This window comes from Microcebus murinus, chromosome 15 (assembly GCF_040939455.1).
Source record: "Microcebus murinus isolate Inina chromosome 15, M.murinus_Inina_mat1.0, whole genome shotgun sequence".
In the NCBI taxonomy this organism is placed as follows: domain Eukaryota; kingdom Metazoa; phylum Chordata; class Mammalia; order Primates; family Cheirogaleidae; genus Microcebus; species Microcebus murinus.
In genome coordinates, this window is record NC_134118.1 from 63,389,830 (window position 1) to 63,408,512 (window position 18,683).

At 41.1% G+C, this 18,683-nt stretch overlaps 1 protein-coding gene across 1 annotated transcript in view; it reads left to right on the forward strand.

The window, feature by feature from the left end:
* The first annotated feature begins 1,117 nt into the window (after window positions 1-1,117).
* Window positions 1,118-18,683, forward strand: part of CENPU (centromere protein U) — a 39,836-nt gene continuing 22,270 nt past the window's right edge. Inside the window, exons 1-4 of the mRNA XM_076010691.1 lie at window positions 1,118-1,223; window positions 5,026-5,074; window positions 7,922-8,039; window positions 12,474-12,579. Of these exons, the coding sequence (XP_075866806.1) occupies window positions 1,183-1,223; window positions 5,026-5,074; window positions 7,922-8,039; window positions 12,474-12,579 (314 nt within the window). The 5' untranslated portion in view covers window positions 1,118-1,182. The remainder of the gene's footprint in view (window positions 1,224-5,025; window positions 5,075-7,921; window positions 8,040-12,473; window positions 12,580-18,683) is intronic.

Below are 18,683 nucleotides of genomic sequence, written 5' to 3' on the forward strand. Positions count from 1 at the left end.
AATGTGGATAAATCCAAAAGTTATAGCTTTGAGTAAGAAATGGCACTTGCAGAATACCTACCAAATATCATTTATATAAAGTTTAGAAACATGCAAAAATTAATACATTATTTAGGGATATATCAAGGTAGAAAAAAGCATAGGAATGATAAACAGAAAATCAGAAGAGTGGTTATTCTTAGAAGAAGAGTGCCATTGACAGGGGTGCTTAACAATTATATAAAATAATGATTTATGTCCCAATATAGTTATGGTTACATGGGTGTTTGTTTTTATCTTCACATTATATACGTTTTTTTGTATGCATGAAACATGTTATGTTTTAATTGTAAACTATACCTAACATAAAATTTAGTATTTTAACCATTTGTAAATATAGAGTTCTGTGGCATCAGGTACATTCACCTTGTTGCACAACCATCCACCACTCTTCATCATCCCAAACTGTGCTTTTGGTGTCATATCCAAGAAATCATTGCCAAGTTCATGAAGCTTTTGCCCTATGTTTTCTTCTAAGAGTTTTATAGTTTTAGCTCTTATGTTTAGGTCTTTGAACCATTTTGAGTTAATTTTTATATACAGGGTGTAAGGTAAGGGTTCAATTTTATTCTTTTGCGTTATAATAGAATTTTAACAGAAAGAAAAGCATCAGAGAATATTACCTCCCTAAGGGGCCCTGCCCATTTACAAATGAAGACACTGGAAGAGAGGTAAAATAACAAGCCAAGCTCACACCGCAGATGAAAGGCAGCAGGGTGCTAGCCGCCAAATGCAAAGCATCGCGCTAGACAAGCGCTCCGGGGTCCCACAGCTGCAGCTCCCTACCCGGGTCTGGACCCACCTGTTACCTGCTAGCTCCTCCCCTTTCCCCGCCCCGGAGGTGCGGGCCCTCGCGACTTCCGGGTTTTAGAGCGAAGGTAAACAGGCGGTGCGGGTGGGAGGGAAAGCCCGGAAAATGTTTGGCGGCGCACGAAGCGTCAGCAACGGGTCGTAAGGCCTGGACTCCAGCTCCGTTGTGGTCGCATATCCAAGCCGGGTTTTCCCTCACGCTCGAGGCCGGGGCGGAGCCTGGGCTCGCGCCGGAACGAAGCCAGGGCGGGCATGCTTCGCCCGGATTGGCTGCTCTGAGCGGCGCGGGGCTTGGCGGGAACTTCGGACGGCGCCGGCGCAGAGAACGGCGCGATGGCGCCCCGGCGGCGGGTGCCGCCTCCCCGGCGAGCTGGGTAAGTACTGCCGACCCTCGGAGCGCGCGGCTGGAGGCCGGCTCTACGTTCTTCCTCTCCGCCGCGGTTTGTGCCTCTTGGAACTGTCCGCGCTGCCGCTGTGGAACTTGTCCGAGTAGTTAATGGCTCAGGGCCTCGGTTTCCCCGCCTGTAAAACGGGTGTATTTATTAATAGTCCCAGCTTCCTAGATTAGAGGAGTTACGGCCTCACACTATCCAGCAGGTAGCAGAGAAAGCTAGTGTCGGCCTTACTTCGTGTGGGCGAGCGTCGTCTAATGTGGTGGGTCTCACAACACTAAGCAGAGTATTCAACTAGTCATTATTAAGTGTCTGCTGTTTGCAAGACGTGTTCTAGTGAAGTCTGCACTCCAGCTGGTGGTATTCGCATTTCGAAGACGCTGCTGTTTTCGTAACACGAACTGTGGACTGCAGACTGCAATCTCTGGCTGCGGGGCCAAGCTGCCGCTTGTTAAACCGGCATTCCCGGCTGGGTCGAGCAGTTTAATTTCATCAAAAAGGGCGTGTATTTAGAAACAGGTCGCAACACTGCGCTCCGAAATATCAGTCTTCGTGGACTCGTGGCGAATTCCCGTGCAGGGTCCGGCGCGGACCTGGTTAGAAGGGCCTTGGTAGCTACAGCCGGCACACGAGCCCGCCCGCACGCCGGGGACTCCCTGCGGGCTGTGGGAAGACTGCCTGGAGGAGGCGGTGTTTGTACGTGCGGGTTTGGGATGGAAGCTGGAGGCCGGGAAAGCTGAGACCAAACTCCCGTGGCCAGTGGAGGAGAACTGAAGACGCCCAGTGGAGAAGAGGGTTAGAAAAAAATATAGTAGCCTTGAATATCAGCTGAAAAGAGTTGAACCGATATAGGCCAGTGGTTTTTGTTGTCTTTTTTTTTTTTTTTAACTCTGGAGTTTGAGACTCGTGAAACCTATTCATTCCTTCCCTCCAAAACACATTAGTTGCACGTACAACAAAAATTTTACAGGTAGATTATCACGGTTGTCTCTATCTTTTGAAAGCCCCACCTTCACTCATTCTAAGGTAGAGAGAAGGAACCTTGCTCTGTTTTTCTGAGCGCAGATAGTGGAAAGAGTTTAGGTTAAGAAGTTTATGCGATCTGGTTTCTAGTCATTTTTCTGTTACTTGGCCATTGTGACCGTTGATAAGACGCTTAACTTTTATGAACTCCAGAATTATAATCTATAAAATTAACATTAAATATTTGTTCTACCTTCTTCCTTAAGTTTTGAGACTCAAAGCCTTGGGAACTCGTTAAAGATGCAGAATCTTATACCTCACACCAGACTTAACTGAATCAGACACTCAGGGTGACGACAAGGAACCTGCTTTAATGAGCCCCGCTGATAATTCTCATGCCACTCAAGTTTAAGAATCACCAGTTTTCCAACTTATTTTTTCATTTGCAGTAATGATGTTTTGTTACATTTTGCACGCTAGTGCACACATGTAGCAAAACAAAAGGCTTATGAAAATACTATATCTAGTGCAATCTTACACTATGTATTCTCCTGTATTTCGTGTTTTAAAAATGTTGGGCCTGGCCTGGCTCACACCTGTAATCCTAGCGCTCTGGGAGGCCTGAGGCTGGCGGATCCCTCAAGGGCAGGAGTTCAAGACCTGCATGAGCAAGAGGGAGACCCCTATCTCTACTAAAAATAGAAAGAAATTAATTGGCCAACTAAAAATATATAGGAAAAAAATTAGCCAGGCATGGTGGCTCATGCCTGTAGTCCCAGCTACTCGGGAGGCTGAGGCAGAAGGATTGCTTGAGCCCAGGAGTTTGAGGTTGCTGTGAGCTAGGCTGACGCCATGGCACTCTGGCCTGGACAACAGAGCCAGACTCTGTCTCAAAAAAATAAAAAAAAAAAAGAATGCTGGGCTTGAAATCTTGACAATATAGAGCAATTGATGAAATTGATGAAATTCGAGTATGATTAGATAATCATATCTGTTAAATTTCTTGATCTTAGAAATTATAGTATGACTATGCAAGACAATGCTCTCTTTCTTAGGAAAGACACATTGATGTATTAGGGGTGGGGGTGCTGAGTGGGTCCAGTTTACCACACAGAAAGCAAACCAGATGAAATGTAAGTAAGTGGTAAACCTAGGTAAAGAGTCTACAGGAGGTATGAGTGCTATTTTTGCAACTTTTCTGTAAGCTTGAAATTACATCAATTAAAAAATTATTCAAGTAGTGGTTCAGATTCACTAAACTGATTTTGCTGTCTACAAATGAGTATTTGAAAAAAACTGCCATAATCTCAATGACATTTTTTTTTTTTTTTTTTTTGAGACAGATTCTCACTTTGTTGCCCAGGCTAGAGTGAGTGCCATGGCGTCAGCCTAGCTCACAGCAACCTCAAACTCCTGGGCTCAAGCAATCCTGCTGCCTCAGCTTCCCGAGTAGTTGGGACTACAGGCATGAGCCACCATGCCTGGCTAATTTTTTCTATACATATTAGTTGGCCAATTAATTTCTTTCTATTTATAGTAGAGACGAGGTCTCGCTCTTGCTCAGCCTGATTTCAAACTCCTGCCCTCAAGCAATCTGCCCACCTCGGCCTCCCAGAGCTAGGATTATAGGTGTCCATGGCATATTTTAAAGTCAGGGACAACGTATAGTAGTATCGTAGAGTATACCCAGTACCCTTGTTTAATGCCTAGTACACGAAGGATGTTCAATACCTATTCACTGACTACTGACAATATTATTGTTATTAATAAAATAATGTATTTTATTGTGGTCACTCTTGTTACCTATGTTTACTTTAAGCTTGTTGAAGACGTACAACTTTATCTTTTTACTCTATCGCCCAAAGAAGGGAGTGTGAAGGGGTGTAAAGAGGGCAGGCTCTGGATTTGAACTAATGTGAATTGCAGTGCAGGCTTCTCTCCTTCCTGACTCCCTGTTGCTTTGGGCAAGCATATATCTGTGACATGGGATTCACTTCTACCTTATAGGACTGTTAGATTAAATGAGAAAATGTGTGTATAAGAGCCAGCTGCAGGATGGAACAGGTGTCAGGTGCTTAGTGTTAGTGTACCTCCCCTTTGCTCAGTTCTGTAGAAAAAGTCAATATATTGCTGATTAGGACCTCAGGGAAACCGGATAACGGCACAATTAGGAGTTTTCCAGGTCGCTCACAAAAGACATATGTTATTTTATACATTAATTATAGGATTTGGCCTATAAAAAGTATAATTAAATTTGTAGAGTACAGGTTCTACTTTTTTTTTTTTTTTTTTTTTTTTGAGACAGAGTCTCGCTTTGCTTCCCAGGCTAGAGTGAGTGCCATGGTGTTAGCCTAGCTCACAGCAACCTCAAACTCCTGGGCTCAGGCGATCCTTCTGCCTCAGCCTCCCGAGTAGCTGGGACTACAGGCATGCGCCACCATGCCCGGCTAATTTTTTCTATATGTATTATTTGGCCAATTAATTTCTTTCTGTTTTATAGTAGAGACGGGGTCTCGCTCTTGCTCAGGCTGGTTTTGAACTCCTGACCTCAAGCAATGCGCCCACCTCGGCCTCCCAGAGTGCCGAGGATTACAGACGTGAGCCACCACGCCCGGCCAGGTTCTACTTTCTAAAAGGATTTTACCATAACCTAAATTTCATCAGATACACACTATTAGTGCAACTGATAAGGAAGATAATTTGGAAAGAAAATGTTTGGAAAGGGTCACAAGATACAGTGTTTTTCCCAATAATTTAAATATTTCCTAACTCTGTCTTTTGTGTGTGTGTGTTTTGTTTGTTTTTTTTTTCTGTTTAATAGTGCAAGATATTCAAAGAACACTTTAGGAAGAACACATTCCATGAAAGATGTAAGTTATCTTTTTATATTTTAATGTAATTTTCTCATTATTGACAATATAAAATAACATTTTGTGGGGACCTCAGAGTTGTGTAGACTTCACTTGGTAAGCTCAATGTTTATTGTAGTGAAAAAGTATATTCCTTTCCCTCACACTTTTTTTTAATATAAAGGAGAAAATGACCTTTGTGAACATTTTAGAACCTTCTTTTTTTCTGAGCCTGTATTAGTTTTATTTTCATTTACCTAACTGACATCATGTAAAAATTGTACAACTTTCTGTATTTTGCTTTTTTGACTTAAAGCCATTATTCCATGTTTCAACAATTATTTACGATTTCATGAAATTCCACTTAGTCCACATTACAGTTTTAATTTTCTAGGATAGAGTCTTAGAATAAATAAACATATGTTAAAGGCAGGTGCATTTAACACTCTTGATAGCTAATCCCAAATTCTTTTCCAATGGCTTGTCCAGTTGTCACTGGAATTCACATCATGTATGATCCTGCCTATTGTTCAGGTTGACAGGCAGTTGAGAGTTCTTTCTGCTCTCTGTTCTGCTTCTGTCTTAGGTGGTCTCTCTCCACACTGTGTCCCCAACCCTAGCCCTTAGAAGATGGTTCTTTTCCTCTCTGTGAAACCCTGGGATACCTGTGCAAGATTTTGCCCAGTGCTCTGCTCCCGCCTCAGCCTTAGCCCGCTGGTTCTTGGGGTGGCTTTCTCAGCACTCCTGCCCTGCCGCCCTGCCCTTGGTAGCGGAAGTCGTGTGCCTTGCGGGGATTTCTCTAAGCTCTTTAGCCCTGTTCCCAGCCTGCCTTAGCTGAAAGTCCAGAGTGCCTGGAACCAGTTTCTTCAGCTTTCCTGTCCTCCCTCTGCAAGGAAGCTGCCTTACATGTGGTGGAGGCCTCTTTTGCCTTAAGAGAGGGTGGAAGATCTGCCAGCTCTTTTCTGGCATTCCACCCCCAAGCACTCCAGGAATGATTTTTTCCATGAGGGGTTGTGAGTGGTAAAGTTTTTGTTTGGTTTGCCAGTTTTATTTCTTAATTTTTGTATCTTGCAGAATTTTCTTATAGTCCTATCTGATGATAGTATCCTTCCACATTTCCCAGAACTACTGTGGAAGATTTTCTCCTGTGTGTTTTCATCTTTCGTTAGGATTTGGGGTAGCAAACTTCATGGGCTTATCAGTATATTGAACTGGAAACTGGTGTGTCTCCTTTATTCAGGAGTTTTTACCCCTGTGTGCCCTCAAAACTACTTATGAACTTTCAGGTATATGGAAATATTTCTGGGCAGAGGGCCCATTGCTTTCACTAGGTCAGCGGTGTAGGCAAACTATGGCCTGTGGGCCAAATCTTTTTTTTTTTTTTTTAATTTTTAAATTAAAAAGTCTCACAGAGTCTCAAAGAGACTCAACCTGTTGCCCAGGCTGACATGCAGTGGTGTGATCATAGCTCACTCCAGCCTCCAACTTGTGGGCTCAGGCAGTCTTGCTGCCTCAGCTTCCTGAATAGCCGCAACTACAGGCTTGTGCCACCATACCTGGCTATTTTTTTTTTTTTTTTTGTAGAGTTGGGGGTCTCACTGTGTTGTCCAGGCTGGTTTTGAACTCCTGGCCTCAAATGATCCTCCTGCCTTGGCCTCCCAGAGCACTTGGTTTATAGGCATGAGCCACAGTTCCCTACTGCCTGTTTTTGTACAGCCATGCATGCTAAGAATGGTTTTTATATTTTTAATGCTTGAAATAAAATAAAAATATCTCATGACATGTGAAAATGATATGAAATTAAAATTTCAGTGTCCATAAGTCAAATTTTATTGGAACACATCCATGCACGTTCTTTTTTGCATTGTCACTGCCTGCTTTCACTCTGTAATGGAGTTAGTGGGCACAACAGAAAACTTATGGCCTGCAAAACTTAAAATATTTACTCTGTGGTCCTTTATAGAAAAAGTTTGTCAATCCCTGTCTTAGATTATCAAAGGAGTCTGTTTCCCCAAAAAAGTGTTAAGGATTGCTGCTTTTATTTCTTTGAACAGACGCATTATAATTGTGCGTATTTATGGGATACAATTTGATGTTTCAATACATATATATGTTGTATAATGACCCAGTCAGGGTGGCTAGTGTATCTGTCATCTCATGTATAAGGATTGCTTCTTTTTCTTTTTTTTCAGCATATTATAGGGGTACAAATATTAAGGTTATGTATATTGCCCTTGCCCCTACTCCCCCTCAAGTCAGAGCTTCAAGCCTGTCCATCCCCCAGTCGGTGTGCATTGCACTCATTATGTATGTATTTACCCATCCCCTCCCCGCCACCTGCCCGACACCCGATAGATGTTGTTCCCATATGTCCACTTAAGTGTTGATCAGTTAAAACCAATTTGCTGGTGAGTACATGTGGTGCTTATTTTTCCATTCTTGGGATACTTCACTTAATAGAATGGGTTCCAGCTCTATCCAGGAAAATACAAGAGATGCTATATCACCGTTGTTTCTTAGAGCTGAATAATACTCCATAGTATATACATACCACATTTTATTAATCCATTCATGTATTGATGGGCACTTGGGTTGTTTCCACATCTTTGCAATTGTGAATTGTGCTGCTATAAACATTCAAGTGCAGGTGTCTTTTTCATAGAGTGACTTGTTCTTTTGGGTAGATGCCAGTAATGGGATTGCTGGATCAAATGGTAGATCCACTTGTATCGCTTTAAGGTATCTCCATATTGCTAGGATTGCTGTTTTAGGCAGCAGTGATAGCAGGAACATCCTCCTTAAATAAATCAGCTTTGTAATGTTCTCTGTGAGAGCCAATTCAGTAACTTTGACTTTATTCACTTTTAGAAAACTGTTCAAAAGCGCAAGCCTTCTGGTATATTTGAATTTCCTGAATATTCTGATAGCTCAAGCATTGGCAGGCTGGGTGAAAATGAGAAAGATGAAGAGCCTTTTGAAACCTTTGGTTAGTATTTTAAATCTTTATCCTAACGTGACTTTAAAGGAACTTAGGCTAGATGTAGTAAAAACATAGAAGTATCTTCTAATATAAAAATCAGTTGTCTATATAAAAATATGATGTTCTGGGAAGTACTTGGATAATTTGAATTAATTTTTCTCACTTCTAGGTACATTGAAACTAAGGACATTATCAAAGTAGAATTCTTCTAGTAGAGCGTGTTAACAATGCAGTCATAGGCTGGGCGTGGTGGCTCACGCCTCTTATCCTAGCACTCTGGAAGGTCGAGGCGGGCGGATCATTTGAGCTCAGGAGTTCGAAAGCAGCTTGAGCAAGAGCGAGACCTCATCTCTACTAAAAATAGAAAGAAATTAATTGGCACACAGACAAAAAAAATTATATAAAAAAATTTAAAGGAAAAAGCAATGCAGTCATAGAAGGACACTTACTAAAGTGCTTTGTAAGAAGGGGCATATAAAATATATTTCTTACTCCATTCCAGCAACTAGTAGAGCCATTAATTTAAGGAGGAGAAGAGTTGGGTACTTTTCTCTGATCTTAAGCTCACTGAGGCAGGGGGTCCTTCAGGAGAGCCAGTGGGAGCTTCACCTGTGTTCCCTGTAGTATGAGGTGGAAGGGTGGGTGCCCGGCTATCCAGGAGCATATGACTTGTCCAGATGTACTGCTTCTCTCACTACATGTCATTGGCCACACCAGAGGCCAAAAATGATGCAAAGTGTCAGGTGCCCCCACATCTAGAACAGTAGTAGTCAGACGTTTTTGCTGGAATAAGTTTTAAAAGAATTTTGAAAACAAGTATTCTCTCATATGTTTCATTTGGCTTCTGAAAATTTTCAGTCTAAATTTTTGTTAATAAAAGAAAATATACATTTTATAAGGTGAAATAAGATGAGAAGTAATCATCACCACAATAGATCTTTTATTATGACTTGATAAAAATGCTTGTTATCTAAAAGAAGTCAAAATCTAAAAGATCTGAATCTGAAAGAAATCCCATAATTTAAAAAATTGAGATGTGATTCACATACTATAAAATTCAGCCTTTTAAAGTATACAGTTCATTGGTTTTTAGAATCTTCACAAAGTTGTATAACCATCACCATAATCTAATTCCAGAATATTTTTGTCACCCTAAAAATAAACTCTGTACCCATTAGTAGTCGCTTCCTGTTTCCCCCTCCTTCAAGCAACCATAAATCTATTTCCTGTCTCTACAGATTTTCCATTTTTGGACATTTCATATAAATGGAATCATAGACACTGGTCCTTTGTCACTGACTTATTTCACTTAATGTAGTGTTTTCAAGGCTTATCCATGTTGTAGCATGCATCTATTTCATTCCTAAAATTTTTTATAGCTCAGTCCATTGTTTGGATATACCATGGGTGTTTTTTTGTTTTGTTTTGAGACAGAGCCTTGCTTTGTTGCCCAGGCCAGATTGAGTGCCATGGCGTCAGCTTAGCTCACAGCAACCTCAAACTCCTGGGCTCAAGCGATCCTCCTGCCTCAGCTTCCCGAGTAGCTGAGACTACAGGCATGCGGCACCATGTCCAGCTAATTTTTTCTGTATATATTAGTTGGCCAATTAATTTCTTTCTATTTATAGTAGAGACAGGGTCTCGCTCTTCTTGCTCAGGCTGGTTTCAAACTCCTGACCTCGAGCAATCTGCCCGCCTCAGCCTCCCAGAGTGCTAGGATTACAGGCATGAGCCACCATGCCTGGCCATATATACCATGGTTTGTTATTCACCCATCAATTGGTGTACATTTGGGCTGTTTCTACTTTTTGGCCATTATAAAAAATGCTGCTATAAACATTCAGGTACAAGTTTTGTGTGGACATGTTTTCACTTTTGAGCATATACCTAGCAGTGGAATTGCTGAGTCTTACAATAATTCTGTTTTTAACTTTTTGAGAAACTTTTACAAAGCAGCTGCACCACTTTACATACCCAGAGCATGTATGAGAGTTCCAGTTTCTCTACATCTTCACCAAAACTTATTATCTGGCTTTTTGATTCTAGCCATCCTAGTGGATATGAAGTAGTATCTCATTTGAGTTTTTTGTGTGTATAGTAAAATGTACATAACATAAAATTTACCATTTTAACCACGTTTAGGTGTACATTTCTGTGTCAGTTAAGTACATTCACATTGTTGTGCAACCATCGTCATCATCCATTTCCAGAACTTTTTCTGTCTTTCCTAACTGTGAAACTCTACACCTGTTAAACGACAACTCCTCATTCTCATCTCCCCCCAGCTCCTGGCAACCACCATTCTACTTTCTGTTTCTATGAATCTGACTATGTTGGCAACCTCATGTAAGTGGAAGCATGTTGGACTCGGTGGCTTACACATGTGATCCCTGCTACTGAGAAGGATGAGGCAGGAGGATTGCTTGAGGCCAGGAGTTTGAGACTAGCCTGGGCAATATAGTGAGACCCGTCTCTTAAAAAGAAATGGAAAAGGCATGGTGGCTCATGCCTGTAATCCTAGCACTCTGGAAGGCCGAGGTGGGCGGATTGCTCGAGGTCAGGAGTTTGAAACCAGCCTGAGCAAGAGCAAGACCCCGTCTCTACTATAAATAGAAAGAAATTAATTGGCCAACTAATATACATAGAAAAAATTAGCCAGGGATGGTGGCACATGCCTGTAGTCTCAGCTGCTTGGACGGCTGAGGCAGGAGGATTGCTTGAGCCCAGGAGTTTGAGGTTGCTGTGAGCTAGGCTGACGCCAGGGCACTCACTCTAGCCTGGGTAACAAAGCGAGACTCTGTCTTAAAAAAATGGAAAAAAAATTAAGGTGAGCGTGGTGGCTCATGCCTGTAGTCTGAATTCCTCTGGAGGCTGAGGCAAGAGAACTGCTTTAGCAGTTGGAGGCTGCAGTGAGCTATGATTGTGCCACTGTACTTGAGCTTGGGTGACAGACACTATTTCTTAAAAAAAAAAAGCTGGGGCGGGGGGAAGCATGCTATAATAATTGTACTGTTGTAACTGTCTTATTTCCTTAAGTATAACTTCTTCAAGGTTGATCCATATTGTTGTTTGTGTCAGAATTTCCTTCTTAAAAGCTGAATAACATTCTGTTGTATGTACATGCCACATTTTGTTTATCTGTTCATCTGTTGATGGACCCTTGGGTTGCTTCCACCTTTTGACTATTGTGAATAATGTTGCTATGAACATGGATGTACAGATATCTGTTTGAGTCCTTGCTTCCCTTCTTTTAGGTATATACCCAGAAATGGAATTGCTGGGTCATATGGTAGTTCTGTGTTTAATTTTTTGAGAAATCGCCATTTCCACAGTGGCTGCCCCACTTTACATTCCCACCAGCAATGTACAATGGTTCTACTTTCTCAACTTTCTCAACATCATTGCCTATACTTGTTTTCTTTTTTCTTTTTGTTGTTTTTAATAGAGATGGGGTCTTGCTCTGTCACTGGAGTGCAGTGGCACAATCATAGCTTATTGCGGCCTTGAACTCCTGGCCTCATGTCATCCTCCTGCCTCAGCCTTCTGAGCTGGGATTACAGGTGCAAACTGGTTTTTTTTTTTTTTTTTTCTGATAATAGCTATCCTAAGCTTAGGGTGTTAAGTGGTATGCTGTGGTTTGGGTTTACATTTTCCTAATTACTAATGATGTAAAGCACCTTTTCAGTGTGCTTATTGGCCATTTGTGTAGCTTCTTTGAAGTGTCTATCAAACCCTTTGCTCATTTTTAAATTGGGTTCTTTGTCTTTTTTATTGTTAAATTATAAATCCAACTTGTGTGACTGGTTACATGTGAGTCAGTGAGAGCATCCTCTTCCTCTTAGTATCTCCTTTCTATATACCTTTCCATCAAGGCCATTTACCCTCCTCTTGTCTTCCTCATTCAAGGTAACTTTTTATGCTGTCTAAAGGCTCTAGTGATCTGGAGTGAGGTGGAGAGGAAGGGTAGGGAGGGAGGCCTGGAGTCTCTCCCCAGGGGCCATGCATTCACAGATATGGAGTGCCCACTGTATGCTACGCACTTTGTGAGGTGATAGTCACAGGAGTGGACAGCCACTCTAAGTTTAGGGAGTTTATAATTAGTGCAGTAGTCTCCCAGGTACAGTGTAAGGCACTCAGTAGGGGTGAGGAAGAAAATGTTACACTTCTCATTTATATTATATTTTATCTCATTAAAAATTTACATATAATATATAAGTACAGTAATATAGGTTTAAAAGTTATAAGTATCACTCTACTTATTGATGATATGGTTTGTTTTATTGGTGAGGTATGGGATCAAAATATTTAGGATGTGACCTAATTGATTTTAGTTAGCCATTTACCATAAAGATTGTTTTGTACTCCATTGCAAGAGAACAATCTTAAATACTACCCAAACAACCAGAATTTTAAAGTTGCACTTTTTTCTGTCTTTTGAAGATCCTCCTTTACACAGCACAGCTATATACGATGATGAAAAAGAATTCTCCGAACATTGTGGATTATCTGTCCCTTCAGCTCCTCCAGAAAAAGCAGCAAGAAGAAGGTACAGTTATATTTCAACCATTTGTTCATTTATGTTTGGTGGGATTTCTGAGGAACTCTTTTTAAGATAGAAGCTAATAAAACTAAAGCTTTTTAAGATCTTTTGAGCCAACTTGTTAAGTGTTTCCTCAGGAAAACTGGGACAGAAACTTAATTTTTTAATAATTGACATTGCTCATAATAATTATAACAGTTGTCATAATTCACACCTGCTTATTCTAGGAAACATGCTTGTAAAGGTAGTTTAGCTTTGAGGTAAAACAAATAAGAGGGGAAATTTTTATGAGCATACCATTTTAGGTGATTTTGACAGGTCCCTTTCATTTACAAATTATCACAAATGTTTTCTTGTACATGGTAGGTGATAATTGTAAAGGAAATGACAGTCCATTTCAGATGTGTTGTCCTTAAGGTTCATAGGTTTGAGTCCTATAAATTTATATGAAGTATGGGTGAGGTAAATCTCTATAAAAATGATTTCAGGCCGGGCGCGGTGGCTCATGCCTGTAATCCTAGCTCTCTGGGAGGCCAAGGCGGGCGGATTGCTCAAGGTCAGGAGTTCAAAACCAGCCTGAGCAAGAGCAAGACGCTGTCTCTACTATAAATAGAAAGAAATTAATTGGCCAACTGATATATATATAAAAAATTAGCCGGGCATGGTGGCGTATGCCTGTAGTCCCAGCTACTCGGGAGGCTGAAGCAGGAAGATCGCTTGAGCCCAGGAGTTGGAGGTTGCTGTGAGCGAGGCTGACACCACGGCACTCACTCTAGCCTGGGCAACAAAGCAAGACTCTGTCTCAAAAAAAAAAAAAATGATTTCATAGAGACAACTTGAGAACATATTATATAATGAAGAACTCTTCAATAACTATAGTATTAATTATAAGTTATTAGTTAGAGCAACTCTTTGGCTTAAGGACCTCTATTAGCTAATAGGTCAATTCTAGTTATTAAATGTATTTTACAAGTAGCAAAACTGGGGTTTTAAAAGATATATGCCAGTTATGTAGAAATCTGAATGAGGAAGTCATTTTGAGGTTATCTGCATTGGGAAATTATATAGTTCTTGGTTATTTTGGAGACTCCAGTTTTTTATAGTTACTGAAAATCACTAAGGGCCAAATATTGGGAAAACATGAACAGTGGTGAATATAATCTTTAAAGAGGAATTTTTTGAATAGGTAACACATTCACATGGTTTAAAAATATATAAGGGTTTATACGAGTCTTCATCTCGTTTGTATCATCCACCTAGCTCCCATTTTTTGCACTCGTTTCTTCCTTCTCCCCATTAATTCTATGTCCTTTCAGAGTTTCTCAGTGGATATAAAAGTAAATAAGAAAACAAATTTTTATCCTTTTTATATAGATAAGGCAGCATACCTTGCTTCCTAGCTTTTTCCACTTAATGTATCTTGGAGATCTTTACATGTCAGTACACGTGTAGCTTTCTCCTTGTCACAGCTGTGGGCATTTCACAGCATGAGTATGCTGTAGCCCAGTCTTGTGTGGACGGGCAGTCAGGTGTCTCCAGTCTCCCAGTGCAGTAGTCGGCAACCAGGCACACATCCCTCTCACACAGGTGCCTATGTATCTGTAGGATAAATTCATAAAAGTGAAATCCTGGGTCAGATGAAATATGTGTTGGTCATGTTTATAGTTATGCCACACTCCCAACCAGAGAGGTATCAAACTTGTATTTTTGCCAATGTGATAGGTCAAAAGTGCTATCCCAGTTTAGTTCTCATTTGTGTTTTTCTTATGAATGATTGAGCAACATCTGTTCATGATTAAAAGCTCTTGAACTTCTCTATCTGTAAGCTTTTTATGTCTCTTTTCCTTTTTTCTAGCAGGTGTTGGTCACTTTCTTCTTGACTACTATGACTTTGTTTAAAAATCAGTGAGATGAACCCTATGTTACAAATTTGTTTTGCTAGTTCATCTGTCTTTTGACAAAACACCTAGACAATGTTTATTTTTGTGTAAATACGGTAATACATTTATCACTCTTTTAGGATTTAGAAATTTTGAGTCATAGTAGGAAGGCATCTCCCTTCATGTTTTCTTCTAGAACTTTTGTCATTTATTTTTATGGTGTAATCCTCTGTGCTTTCTATCCCTTTGTAAGGTGTGAGGTGTTTGTTCTAGATGGCTACTCCATTGTCTAGGTGCTGTATATCAAATAGCCCTTCTTTCCTCTACCGGCTGAAATGTCACCTATCTTGTGCATTACATTCCGTCTGTATTGGGGTCTATTTCTAGACTTTCTGTTTCAATGGGTTTTCTGTCTAGTCATGCTCCATGGTCATTCTTGTAGTTGCTGAGGCTTTGTAACATATTTAAAGTATCTGGTAGTACCAGTTGCTCCCTTATTGATTTTTACAGTTTTGTTGGCTGTCCTTGTTTGTTTGTTTGCTTATATGAATTTTAAGACCAACTATTTAAGTTAAAAACAAAAACTATTACTATCTTTATTGGGTTGTGTTAAATTTATAAATTAAACTAGAAAGAATAGTTGATGATTTTTCCATTTGTTCAAATTCTTTGTATCCTTTAGTGCTGTTTTAATCATACCAATTTTGCAAATTTCCTAAACGTATTCCAAGATAATTTATCTTTTTTTGTTTGTGTTTGGTAATTATTATAAATGGGGTCTTTTCTTACATTTTATCTTTGTGTTGTGGTTATTGTATATGTGAAAGCTATGAATTTATTATTGCTTTTACTGTTAGGAATTTTTTAATTCAATTTTATAAATGATTTAATAATTACTGTTTGCTAAATATTTTGCTAGATATTGGAAAATAAAGATGAAGAATACCTGTCCCTTAAAATACCCTATTTTTGCTTAAGACTGAGTTATGAATTTTATCAGAATTCATCTATTGAAAGAATGATGTGTTTTTTACTCATTTGACCTACATTAATAAATTTCATATATTAAAAACTATCTTTGCATTCCTGGGCTCCAAAGCCGCCCTCCTTGGTTTGGCCTCCTTGCTGATCTTCAAACTCCCAAGTGTGCACTCCGTCAGGACCTTAGCATGGACCGTTCATCCACAAGCCTGGATTTCTCTTCCCTCCTGGGTCTGCACACTTGTCCCCATGTTGCCTTGCAGATTTTTTTTTTGTTTTTTTGGAGACAGAGTCTCACTCTGTTGCCCAGGCTAGAGTGCCATGGCATCAGCCTAGCTCACAGCAACCTCAAACTCCTGGACTCAAGTGATCCTCCTGCCTTAGCTTCCCAGGTAGCTGGGACTACAGGCATGTGCCACCATGCCTGACTAATTTTTTCTATTTTTTTAGTTGTTTGGCTAATTTCTTTCTATTTATAGTAGAGACGGGGTCTTGCTCTTGCTCAGGCTGGTTTCGAACTCCTGAGCTCAAGCAATCTTCCCGCCTCAGCCTCCCAGAGTGCTAGGATTACAGGCGTGAGCCACCATGCCCAGCCTGCCTTGCAGGTTTTAAGTATCACCTTATCACATCACCCTGCCTGATAACTCATAGAAAATATCACCTCCTTTCATCAACATGTTTTCTTTATTCTCTTTCTCATAGCGTTTACCTCTACCCAACCAATATTGTATATTCTTTGAAAAATGTGTTCATTGTCTGTTTCTCTACAATAGAAGTAGCTTAAAAAAGAACAGGACTTTGCTCTGTTCAGTGTTGCACCTCAGGTTCTTAGGACACTATCTGGCACCTGGTGGACACTCAGGGAATATTAGGATTCATTCTTCATTCATGCAATGTAGTGTCATGGTTAAGGTGACTGGCCTGGGACTTGTCGTGCTGGGCTCAAATCCTTGTTCTGCCACTACTAAGTATTTGACCTTGAGCAAGATGTTTTAACTTCTCCTCGGGTCCTTCATCTGGAAAGTGGGACAATAATATAACCACCTTATGTGATTGTTTTAAGATGAATTGATCCTCTTAAGCTCTTAAAACAGATTGGCACGTAGTAATAATAGCTTTTTATTGGTATTTTTTCAACAAGCATTTATTGAGCAAAGATTAGGTATCAGGCCCTGTGTTAGGCTCTGGGTTTACAATAATAACTCAAAATGGACATAATCCCTGTCCTCATGGACCTTATGGAGCAATGATATTAATGAAGAATCATACTGACCAATCACATATGGGGAAGATGCCACAAGAGGGGATTAGATTGGGGGGGGTGAGGAACAGTCTATGCAAGGTGAATAGCGTGTGGGAAGGCCCTGAGGTGGGAGGGAGCTTGGTGACTGCAAGACAGAGGAAAGCTGGGGTGACCCAGAGTAAAGAGAATGAAGAGGGAGAACACACTGTGAAATGGCACGATTGGTAGAGATTGCTAGTTGTCTGATGTTTCCCCCTCCTTCCTTAGTAACAGAATTCAGAGTAGATATACTTCCTAGCTCCTCTTGTAGCTGAGATGTCTGTATGTGATTAAACTCTGGTCAAAGCGGTATCTGCAGCTTCTGAAAATATCTTCATAAGGAGATTGTACCCTCTTTGTTTCTTCCTTCTGGTTGGAATGGGATGTGGTGGCCGAAGCCTGGGCAGTCATCTTGGACCCTGAGGCAGTGTCCTAGGAAATTAGAGCATTGAGATAGAGGGAACCGGGTCTCTTGATGGTGGGGCTGCTGATACCATCCCTGAATTGCCTCTGATACGGGAAAGAAAGTATTTTGTTTAAGCCATTTTTGGGGTGTCTTTTCTATCATTTGCAGCCATACCTGATCCTATGTTATAAACTTGATGAAGAGTTTTGTTATTATCCTAAGAGCAGTTGAATTTTAAGCAGGGGTGGCATGGTCAGATCTGCATTTAAAAATTATCACTCTGGCTGCCATGTAGAGAATGAATCTGAGAGAGGCAAGAATGGAATGGGGAGACTGGTTGGAAGCTGTTTAGTAGTCTGGGGCAGGGAGGACCAGGGCAAATGTGGTCAAGTTGGAGAAGTGGAAAGGTTCATGAAATAGGAACCAAATCAGGTTTCGGTGATGGGTTGGCTTAGGAGGGTAGGGAAGATGACTCCTAGATGTCTGGCATGTATAAATGGATTGATGGCAGTGGATAAGATTAGCTTTGACAGGAGACTGAGCTTCATCCATCCAGAGAGATCATGAGTTTGATGTGGAGATGTCAAAGAGGCTGTGTATTTCAGTTGGGAGCTCAGAGGAGAGGGCTGGGGTTGAGTTAAAACTAAAACTAAGGTTATTTGCATATAGGTGGTATGCAGCTAGCCTGACAGAAGGCAAGGGCCTGCGGCCAACCCTCAAGAAACCCTCCTACCACCAACATCTGTCTGGGTTGAGGAGAAGGAGAGAGAAAAGTGGAGAGAAGAAAACCAGGAGAGTGTTTGCAGAAGTATTAAGGGTGGGTGTGTGTAGTCAGGAGGGTCAAATGCAGCTAAGAAGCAGTTAAGGCAAAGACTGACATGTTTATTGCATTTAATGATATGGATGGTCTTGGTAACCTTGGTTTTGGTGGCATGATAAGTCCAAACAAAAGACATAGTTTGGGTTTTTTTCTGAATACAAAAGGAAGTCAGGGCAAAGGGATGCACTGGAGAGACATCTGCATTTCCCAGGGTTCATCAGCAGCCAGGCCCCAAAATCCTAACCAGGGATGTTCAGATTTTTTGATCCTGGGTCTTCTCTTTTTCTCTTCCCTTTACGTGTAGCTGATTCTGCTCTTAGCCCTCTCTTCTCCACCGATCCCCCAATTTACTTACTCTCATGGTTTTAACTACCTGTATGCTACTGTTCTCCAAGTCTGTCTCTCTTGTCCAGCCCTCCTCCAGAGTCCCAGGATGTCCTGCATATTGGTCATACTTTCCTAGAGGCCCACAGGCACCTTGGACTCAACAAGGGCAAAACTGAGCTCCGGCCTCCTCTTTCTCATCTCCTGTCATTGAACTCCTTTGGTATTCTCTGGGGCTTAATGGTCCTGCTGCCCACCCAGTCACCTCACATGCAGCGATCTGGGAATCAGCCCTGCTGTTTTCTTTTGTCTGACCGGGCCTGTTGTTCTGGCCTGTGTCTGCCTTGAAAATCACCTTTTCCTCTCCATGCTGTTGCTGCCTCCCTGTGGCTGCCACAATTTAGGCACTTCCACTTT